The 11089-nt window shown below is 42.3% G+C and overlaps 1 protein-coding gene across 1 annotated transcript; it reads right to left on the bottom strand.

Moving 5' to 3' along the window:
* Positions 1 to 4698: 4698 nt before the first annotated feature.
* Positions 4699 to 5757, bottom strand: LOC140715687 (C3a anaphylatoxin chemotactic receptor-like). Its single transcript, XM_073028055.1, has one exon. The coding sequence runs from the start codon at positions 5755 to 5757 to the stop codon at positions 4699 to 4701; it is 1059 nt and encodes a 352-aa protein (XP_072884156.1).
* Between the last annotated feature and the right edge of the window lie 5332 nt (positions 5758 to 11089).

The following is an 11089-nucleotide window of genomic DNA, read 5'->3' as shown; positions in this document are numbered from 1 at the left end:
TGTGTCCTGACATCAGTGGAACGGAACCACTGATAACTGCCATTGTCTCTTGGAGAAGGAATTGTGTATTGAGTACTGTACTATTCATTGAAACCCCTCAGGGGACAACCAGAGTGGTCTGGTTGAGGGATTGCATCATCCCAACCTGATTGACATCTGAGACCCCGTGAGTAAGGATAAAATAGGGGTCTGGGGGAACACCCCTTTAGACGCACCAGGAGAAACGCTAGAAATCCAGTGATAGCGTTTTATAGCGAAAGCCGGTGAGAGCTCGTGTGCGTCCTCCCTTGCCTGGGTGGCGGGCTCATCATGGAAGAACGGTTTAGCTAAAGGAGAGGTCACACTTGAACGGCCACGACAACGAGACACCTGACGGATCGAAATCATAAAGGAAAGCCGGCAAGTTTTTCTCCTAATCTCTCTCTATCTCCAACAATTGCAACACAGCGGTCCCCAACGGCTGCAGCCTGTATGAACTGAACGAACTATATATTTCCATCGGACAATACATTATCCCCAGACAACGATAGATTTTATTTCTTATTGATTATTATTATACCCACACTTTTAGATTTAGTATTGACGACGTATATTATCTGTATATTTGCATTGATATTATTTTTGTGTATTTTTACTAATAAATACTGTTAAAATAGTATCATCAGACTTCAACGGACGTCTCTATCTTTGCTGGTAAGTAACCCAGTTATGGGGTTCGTAACAATAGAAATACAGGAGCATGATCTGAAACAGCATTCTCTTTATATTCACAGGAACGAACTGATGAAATAATTTGACCATGAATAAAAAATAATCAGTCCTAGAATATGTATGACGAACATTGGAAAAAACGAGTTCTCCCTATCTAAAGGGTGTAAGAAACGCCAAATATCAACAATACCACATTTCAATAAAAAAGATTGAATAAACAAAGCTGATTTATTAAGAGACGCTGATTTAGAAGATGATCGGTCTAAAATTGGGTCTAGTCAGCAGTTAAAATCTCCTCCCATCACCAAAGAATAAAGAGTCAGATCTGGTAAAAATGAAATAAAAAACCGCTCAAAGAATCCTGGATCATCTACATTTGGGGCATACACATTGGCAAATACTATTAATTTATTATCTAGTTTTCCTGAAGCTGTAACAAAACGTCCATTAGTATCAGACACTACTTTATGTTGAACAAAGGAAAGTGTATTATCTACAAGAATATGTAGAATATGTGAGTTTCTTCTAAAAAAATAATAGGGACCTTAAATTTCGTAATATAGGCAAAATCTTATTACGTTTAACAGGGCGATTTAACCCTTCCACGTTAAAACTGAGTAAATTAATAGCTTAGTCCATTTTAAATATTACCTAAAGGAATGGTTTAAATGTAAGTTACAACCAATCCATAAACCTTGAGAAATGGTAACCAAGCAACGAGTTGGCTAAAAAAATTCGAAAACAGTTTCTGAGAAAATAAACCATACCCCACCCACCTCTAAAAGAAAGAAAGCCGACCAATAGAAACCCGGCATCTACAACTACGAACAACCCCCAAAAAACTAGTGATTGCTCCAATGAGTTTCAAGGTTGTTTATATTCCAACCTAGACTAAACAATATCCAAACAAGAAATTCAATTCTCGGATATCAAAACTACAGTCTTAAAAAATAAAAAGGGATATTAATTACAAAGGTTTACCAAAAGTGAAAGATACAATCATTCATACAGAAAGCCGTTGAACATTTAATCTTATATCTTCATGGAAAAACAGACTAAACAGTTGGCTTTCCTATTTAAAAAAATCTTTATGCTTCAATTTTCAAATGAAACAATTCGAAGGATCCATCTTTAATGAGATTCTCAGTCAAACTGGGTAGCCAAGGGACGGGTTAAAACCCTTGTTAAAAAATTCCAACACACCTTGTTTAAATTTAGCACGATCCTGCATAACCTCAAGTGAATAGTATTCGAGAATCTTAATATTCCACCCTATAACGAATCATACCCCTTCGACGGGATCTGCGAATTAAAAGTTTCTCATTTAATCTTGTGTCTTCACGTAAGGACAAACTAAACAGCTAGCCTTCGGATTATAAAAGCCTTTGTGCTTCAGCAGTCGAACGAAACCCGTCGAAAAATCAATTTTTAAGTGTGATTCTGAGTCGAGCTGGGTAGCGAAGTGAAGGCTAGAAACCCTTGTTAAAAAATCTCGGACATAACTTCTTTGAACTTAGCTCGTTCCTGCATAACCTCAATTCTAATCTTGCAACCATGACAGTCAATCGTACCTCTTCGACGAGATTTGCGTATTAACAGTTCCTGTTAGGAGGTCTAAACACAGAAGACCTGTGAACTCGATCAACCATAGGCGAAGACACCAAAATTTTATGGAAATAATTCTTGCAGAAAGTTTGCAAAGAATCCCATAGGAGGATTACCTTCGGTTAATTTTTCAAGACCCAGAACCCGTAGTTGTTCCTTCTACTTCTATTTTCTATGTTGATAATCTTCTGTCTTAACTTTTCTTTGGACTTCGGTTGCTTTTCACAAAGCTTTTGCAGTTGATCCGCTTCCGTTTCCAGAGACATTGCTTCATTATTTTTATTCGTTTACCGTGTTCATTAAGAGTTTGTTGAATAGAATCCAATTTACCACCTATTTGTTTAAATTCACAGCTGAATTGTTGAAACTTCTCAGAGGCTTCTCGTGTATGCTTTACAGCATATCCACAATAGAATCCAAAGAAGCAGGGGATCATCCTTTTCAGGCCACCCCTTAATGTAGTCATAATGAAAAAATATCACTCTTGAAAAATAAGTTTCAAGACAGGTTGGTAGTAGGAAGATAACTAGAGTTGGAGCAACGGCAGATTGCTGTTACTCCATCAGGCACCACCAGGAAATCAGAAACTGCTGATTTAATAGTCTGTTTAGAGATTACAGAGAAGGGTGCGATAAAAATCATCCTGTTCTGTGGGTGAAAGTGACTTGTAAGGATAGAGGTCATAGGAACATGGAGACTACTTGGTGAAAGAGGTGTATACAGTTCTGGTCGCCCATTGCAGGAAAGATGTCGAGGCTTTGCAGAGGGTGCAGAGGAGATTTACCAGAATGCTGCTTGTATTAGAGAGCACCGTCTACTACGAGAGGTTGAACATACTTGGGTTATTTTCACTGGGGTGGTGGGATAAGGTTTAGAAGATCATGAAATGGATGTTTCCCAAGGTCGAAATGTCTAAAACCAGAGGACGTGCATTTAAAGTGAGAAGGTGTCATTCCGAAGGAGATACAGAGGCCATGTTATTTACACAGACAGTGGCGTGTGTCTGGCACACACTGCCCGGAATGATGGTAAGTGTAGATAGGTTAAATACCTTTAAGAGATGTTTAAGTAGGTAGAATGACCATAAACGAAGGATATCACCATTGTGCAAGCCGAGGGGATTAGGTTAATTGGCCATTTATCGACTGATTTATTTGATACGGTACATTGTAGGCCGAATAGTCTATGTTCTATGTTAAATAGACAATAGACATTAGACAATAGGTGCAGAAGTAGACCATTCGGCCCTTCGAGCCTGCATCGCCATTTTGAGATCATGGCTGATCAATTCCTTATCAATACCCGGTTCCTGCCTTGTCTCCATATCCCTTGATTCCCCTATCCATAAGATACCTATCTAGCTCCTTCTTGAAAGCATCCAGAGAACTGGCCTCCACTACCTTCCGAGGCAGTGCATTCCAGACCCCCACAACTCTCTGGGAGAAGAAGTTTTTCCTTAACTCTGTCCTAAATGACCTACCCCTTATTCTCAAACCATGCCCTCTGGTACTAGACTCTCCCAGCATCTGGAACATATTTCCTGCCTCTATCTTGTCCAATCCCTTAATAATCTTATATGTTTCAATCAGATCCCCTCTCAATCTCCTTAATTCCAGCGTGTACAAGCCCAGTACAAGCGTGTACTAACCTCTCTGCGTAAGACAGTCCAGACATCCCAGGAATTAACCTCGTGAATCTACGCTGCACTTCCTTTACAGCCAGGATGTCCTTCCTTAACCTTGGAGACCAAAACTGTACACAATACTCCAGGTGTGGTCTCACCAGGGCTCTGTACAAATGCAAGAGGATTTCCTTGCTCTTGTACTCAATTCCCTTTGTAATAAAGGCCAACATTCCGTTAGCCTTCTTCACTGCCTGCTGCCCTTGCTCATTCACCTTCAGTGACTGATGAACAAGGACTCTGAGATCTCTTTGTATTACTCCCTTACCCAACTCTATACCGTTCAGATAATAATCTGCCTTCCTGTTCTTACTCCCAAAGTGGATAACCTCACACTTATTCACATTAAACGCCATCTGCCAAGTAACTGCCCACTCACCCAGCCTATCCAAGTCACCCTGAATTCTCCTAACATCCTCATCACATGTCACACTGCCAATCAACTTAGTATCATCAGCAAATTTGCTGATGTTATTTTCTACGCCTTCATCCAAATCGTTAACGTAAATGGTAAACAGCTGTGGTCCCAATACCGAGCCCAGTGGCACCCCACTAGTCACCACCTGCCATTCCGAGAAACACCCATTCACCGCTACCCTTTGCTTTCTATCTGCCAACCAGTTTTCTATCCATGTCAATGCCTTCCCCCCGATGTCCTGAGCTTTGATTTTACCCACCAATCTTCTATGTGTTCTGAGAGATTACAACAGTGTAGGAAAGCCTCCACTGCTGACCACAATTACATCCGACTGTCCACTGTGTCTGTAGTCAAGGGATAGCAGTCGGCTATCTGGCCACGAGGAACTCGTATTTGTATTTGAGGTGAGTTTGGAGGTCTGGGTCTGGGTCACCAGTTCCAGCCTCTGCTCGGCAAAGGCCAGATGGAGCGAGGCGAGGAGGGAGCGCCTGAAGACCTGGTGGAATTCGCGGCCAGCGAAGACATAGAGAATAGGGTTGAGGGCGCTGTTGAAGGAGGCCAGGGCTACAGTGAATAACGACCAGTCCTGGTGGATCGGTGTGGAGAAGGTTGATACGAGGTCGCAGACAGCGTTGGGGATCCAACAGATCATAAAGCTGACCACCACGGTGATGATCAGGTGGACAGGCTTCTTAGAGTTGGCGAACCTGTTCCCTTGCAGCCTCCAGCCAGCCAGGAAGTAGCAGGTGATCATAATTACAAAGGGGAGGCCGAAGATGAAAACAAACCAAAATGGCTCCAAGACGGTCGATTCCTTCTTCCAATCCCGAAGCAGGAGGACGGGTAGGCGCATGATAAATGCTAGTATCCAGACTCCGAAACGGGTCGCACGAATCCACGTGGGGCTCAGATGTTGCTGGTACCAAATGGGCCGAGTAATAGCCAGGCAGCGGCAGATGCTGATCATACTTAACATATACGTGCTGGCGGATGCGTTGAGGAACATCACGTCTTCAATAAACTTCCAGAAAAAGTAGGGTTTGTACCCAGAGTAGATCAGGACGAAGTTGGCCATGGTGAAGGGAAGGGTCAGGCAATAGATCAGGTCAGCCAGAGCCAGGTTCAGGAAACACACCGTGTGGACCTTACTCTTCATCTTGAAGCCAATCACACAGATGACTGCGCCATTACCTGGGACGCCCAGTAGGAAGGTGAGGATGAAGATGACCATTGTCATGACGGAAGTTGCTCCCCACTCAATTCTGTTTCCATCGGCCGTGGAATTGTGGGAGGAGAGATTCCTAGCGAGCGTCGAATTGGACACACTTTCGGAGAACGACATTGTCGGATCTGGTGGAGGAGATATTGTGGAAGTGAGAGGGGTGCAGAATGGAGAGGCGGCGAATACAGGGGGAGAGGCAAGAGCGAAGAGGGAAGGAGGGGAAGGGGAGTAGTGATGGGGTGTAACGTGGAACAGAAACCTGACACCACAAGGGCAGGGAAGGCGGCGGATGTCTGCCGCAGCGCAGAGACCACAGTCGTCTCGCATTCCAAGCCACTGGACCCACCCCCGGCACGTCCCCGATCTGTCAACGACCATGTGATGTATGCCCGTGCATCAGCTTCCCCATGTTAGACAAAGTCACGCGCGGCCGATCTCCATTAAGGATTTGCACCCTAACACTGCCGTTATGTGGGTCCTGGATCGGCCTCTACAGCCAGCCGAGGACTTACGGATGGCAATCCCTTAGAGGAACATTATACTGGAGTCCAGCGATCAAACCATTACCAGAACTAATTCTAGGTCCCGTGACCGTGCGGGATTTCCGCTTTCCTCTCACATTCCAAAAACGCTCTGGCTCTTAGGTTAATTGGCATTTGTGAACTCTCCTGTGGTTAGGCTTGGGTTAACCAGATGGGTTGATCGGCAGTGCGGCTCGTTGGGCCGGAAGTACATAGTGCTTTAGTAATTTGATACATTGCAATGTCGCCAAAGACAAACTTTATTCATGACATATGACAGTGACAATAAACCTGATTCTGATATGGGTCTTTGTTGTGGACTGAGACAGGTAAAGGGGCTGGGAGAAGGGAATCATGTTTGGGAAAAGGGGAAGGGAGATGGGAAGAAGCGGGAAGCACCAGAGGATCGTTCTGTAAGAATCAATAAACTGACTGTTTCGAATCAAATGACGTTCCCTGTTTTTTTCCGGTCCGCGCGTTTTTGCACCCGTTCCAGTAACTGCCCCCACCACCGACCCTGGCACTCCTTCCTGGTACCGGTCCCTCATCCTTCCCGTGGCGCTTCACCCTCTCCATTCCAGCATCCTTTGCTTCCGCCCAACGCTCTCGTGTCTTGGCTGACATATATAGCACCGTGCAGAAGTCAAAGTCACTCTCACTGCAGAAATGTGCCCTGGACGTTTTGCAGAGTCCGGCAAGAACACAGAAGAATCCAACACAGGAATAGTCCACAATATTGTACCGAACAAATTAAATTAGTCATCACACGGCCAACGTAACTAATCGCGACTGCAGACACAATGTCCATTTCCCTCATATTCAAGTTCAAATCCAAGCAACTCTTAAGTGTCTCAATATATCTGCCTCCAGCACCACTTATCTCAACGCATTCCAGCTACCCACAGCTCTTTGTGAGAAAAGTAACTTACCCTTCACATCTCCTTCGATCTTACACCCTCTCACCTTAAAGGCATGCCCTTTGGTACTGGCCATTTCAACACATGAAAAATAAAGATACTGTCTGTCTACTCCATCGCTCCCTCTCATCACCTTATAAACGACTTCTACCACGACCACCATTACTACCATCACTAACACTACTAATATTACTACTATCACTATTGCTACAAGTACACTACAGAAACAGGTCCTTGGCCTAGCCGGCCATGCCTCCCATTTCCCCATTTACACCAATCCATCTTGCAACCCTTTGGAACCGTGACTGCGTATGTCTCATCTGTTCACGTACCTGCGTAAATACCTCTTACACGTACTGATTGCAGATGATGTTTGTCACCTCCTCTGGCAGCCACGTTCAACGTGTCAGTTCATGATGGATGGCATGGTAGCGCAGTGATTAGCATAACTCTGCAGCAGCGCCAAAAAACCCGGTTCATCTCCCGCCGCTGTCTGTAGGGAGTTTAGAATTTCTCCCCGCTATTGTGTGGGTTTCTTCTGGGTGCTCCAGTTTCCTCGCATAAGATTATAATTTCATAAGATATAGGAACAGAATTAGTCCATTTGGCTCATTGAATCTGCTCCGCCATATTCCTTTTCAGCCCCAATCTCTTGCTTTCCCCCTGTTTCCGAACATGTCCTGACCAGTCAAGAATCTATCACCTCCGTCTTAAAAATACAGAGACATGCAGCTCCCCGTGGCTATGAATTTCACAGATTCACCACTCTCTGGCTTCAGAAATTAATCGGAATCTCCTTTCTAAAAGGACGGCCGTCGCTTCTGAGTCTGTGTCGTTTGCTCTTAGCCTCCCACAACATAGGAAACATCTACTCCACATCGACTGTATCGAGGCCTTTCAACATTCCACAGGTTTCAACGAATTCACATGTTCTTCTGAATTCCACTGAGTAGAAGCCCAGGACCATAAAACGTTCCTCATGTTATTACCCTTTCAAGACCAGAAGGCTTGAGATTCTGGTAGGTTAATTGATCACATGGGTGTAATTGGGCGGGGCGGTCTCGTAGGGCCGGAAGGGCTTGTTACAGTGCTGTATCTCAAAACCGAATTTTGAAAATAAACTATCCCTTATATTCGACTTAAATCTCCTTTCCTCAAGATAAATATAAACCTTCCTCTTAATGTTGCTTCTACCATGGGAAAGCTATTCTATCTACACTGTCTCTGTATCTGTTATCTTAATTTATTTTGTCAAGTCAGCGGTCAGCGTCCTTCGACCCCATGGAAAACAAGACCAGCCCCTGTAATCTCCAGAGTTCTCCTCATTGAACTGCATATTGACAATCCCACTGCCCTGCCGTCACTGAGTAACTGAGTTATCTCCTGAAAAAAAAACATCCGGAAGTAGGAAGGCAATGTTCCTTCCGCAATACAGCCACGCTGATGATTCCTGATCAGACGGCACATTTCCAAATTAATATAAATCCTATGGAAATTCATCTCACCTTTCCCTGGAATCTCCGGCTCCGTCCCCGGTCCACAGCAGTTTTGGATCCTTGCACTCAGACGTTAAATTCGACCGTCGGATCCCTCGGGTGCTCCTGGTACATCAGGGAGTTGTGCCCTGTGTAGAATTTGGATGCTGATTTAGCAAAGGTTAGGTCTTAATTCCGAAGGAGCCGAAGAGATGAGTTAATCCATCTCGGTGGAGAGTCTCTGGGTTTTAAGTTCCAAGAAGCTCAATATGAGGAAGTTGAGCTGTTGATCAGGAGATAATAATTTACTCAGAGGACAGTGAAGAACAAAACATTTCCTTTTATTTTTGATAAGTAAAGTAGATAAAGAGGCCACGTTGTTAATTTCTGAAATTAACCCTATATGGCCCATGTGACTTATCTACGTTCAGACCTTTGAAGTTCCCCAAAACTTTCTCCCTAGGAATAGTGAATTCACACACTTCATGCTGGTGTCTTCCACAATGAACACTGATGCAAAATACTTGTTCAGGTGCTCCGCTGTTTCCGTGTCCCCCATTAGGATCTCTCCAGCGCCTTTTTACAGCGGTCCAATATTACCTCTCTCGCTTCTCTTTAACACTTTGTCTCGAAAGAAACATTTAGCATCCTCTTTAATATTATTGGCTAGCTTACTTTCCTATCCATCTTGAGCTTTTTAATGACTTCTTCGTTTTTCCAGTTGGTTTTTAAAAGCTTGCTAATTCCCTAAATTCTGCTGTAATATATAGCCCATGTTTGGCTTTAAATTCTCTTCTTGGCTATGATTGTTTCACGTTGCCTTTAGAATACTTCTTCCCGTTTGGGATCTATATATGCTGTGCCTTCCGAATTGCTTCGAGAAATGCCACCCATTGCTGCTCTGCCATCGTCCCTTCCAGTGTTTTTTTCCTTTTTAAAATTTTTTTTTATTGAAGTTCATTATCAAACAAACATTTCCATAAGATGTATTTCAGACACTGTACATATATAACATATAATCATATATATCACAAATCTCCACAAAGTATTTATCTGAGGTATACACTTATAGAAAAAAGTGGCAAGAGAAAACAAGCAAAAGGAAAGAACTATGTACAAGTCGGGAGTGATTTTTTTTACAACAGATTCATTGATTTGTGAGCATAAAATCAGGCCTATGAGGCATTATGTAGTTAAACCATTTTTCCCAGTATGAATCAAATTGTTCCAACTTATGATTAACAGATACTGTTATCTTCCCATTTTGTAAATGTCTATTGTAATTTCCATCCATGTATTTAAAGTTGGGCTCTCTTGTGATAGCCATTTCCTAGTAAGAGTCTTTTTACCAGCCACCAACAGTATATTCATTAAATATTTATCTCTTTTCAACCATTCTTGAGGTATATATCCAAAATATATGGTCTTACTCTCTAAGGGTATTTCACATTTAAAGATGTCTTGTAGGGCATTGTGTATCCCCCTCCAATAGTTTTTAATAACAGGGCAATCCCAAAAAATATGATAATGATTTGCATTTTGATTTCCACAATTTCTCCAGCAAACAGGGAGGTTACTATCATAATGGGATTTCTGAGAGGGTGTAATAAAATATCTTATCAAGTTTTTCCATCCAAACTCCCTCTATTTCTGTGAACTGGTATACTTCCATTGATACCTTCATATTGTTGTCCATTATCCCTCCTTCCTTCTCCCATTTTGTTTTAATGTATGAAGACGAATGTGTTTTAAGATTTGACAACCCCTTATACATGATTGAAATGATTCTATTACCATTATCTGAATTATATGCTTTTCAAAATAGCTCTATCAAACATGTACTTACCTTGGTTACATTTTTAAGCGTCTTATTAACATATTGTCGCATCTGTAAATACCGATAAAAATCTTATTTTTCTAATAAGTGTTTCTCTTTAAGCATTTCAAAACTGAACAGTGTTTCTTCTTTCATTATGTTGCAAAGAACTGTTATTCCTTTAGCTGACCAGTCCTTAAATCTAGCATCCAATTTATTTGGTGTGAAATCCGAGTCATATGCACACCATTTAAGAATTGCAATATCTCCCTCTAGATTATATTCTTTTATAGTAGTTTTCCATATTTTAAGAGTCAATTTCACCCATGGGTTATCAATAGTATTTATGTACCGTTGCAGGTTGTTATCAACCAAAATTGCTTGTATGGGGATGGGAAGTACCCGCTCCTCAATGTTTTTACTTTGAGCGTCATATGATGGGTTGCACCAACATATCACAGCTCTCAACTGTGCTGCAAAATAATAATCTCTAAGAGAAGGTAGGCCCCATCCCCCCTTTCCCTTTGCTAATCCAAAGTTTTGAGACGAACTCTAGGCCTTTTACCTTGCCAAATATAACTTGATAACATCTTGCTCCATTCATTGAATTGATATTGGTTAATCATTATTGGTAGGGTCTGAAAGAGATACAACAGTCTGGGCAGTATATTCATTTTAAAAGACTCAATCCTTGAACTGAGACTGAAAAAAGAAATCAGGTTC

Source organism: Hemitrygon akajei, chromosome 24 (assembly GCF_048418815.1).
Source record: "Hemitrygon akajei chromosome 24, sHemAka1.3, whole genome shotgun sequence".
Lineage (NCBI taxonomy): Eukaryota > Metazoa > Chordata > Chondrichthyes > Myliobatiformes > Dasyatidae > Hemitrygon > Hemitrygon akajei.
The sequence above is the reverse complement of the archived record's forward strand: the minus strand, read 5'-3'. Positions and strand labels throughout refer to the sequence as shown.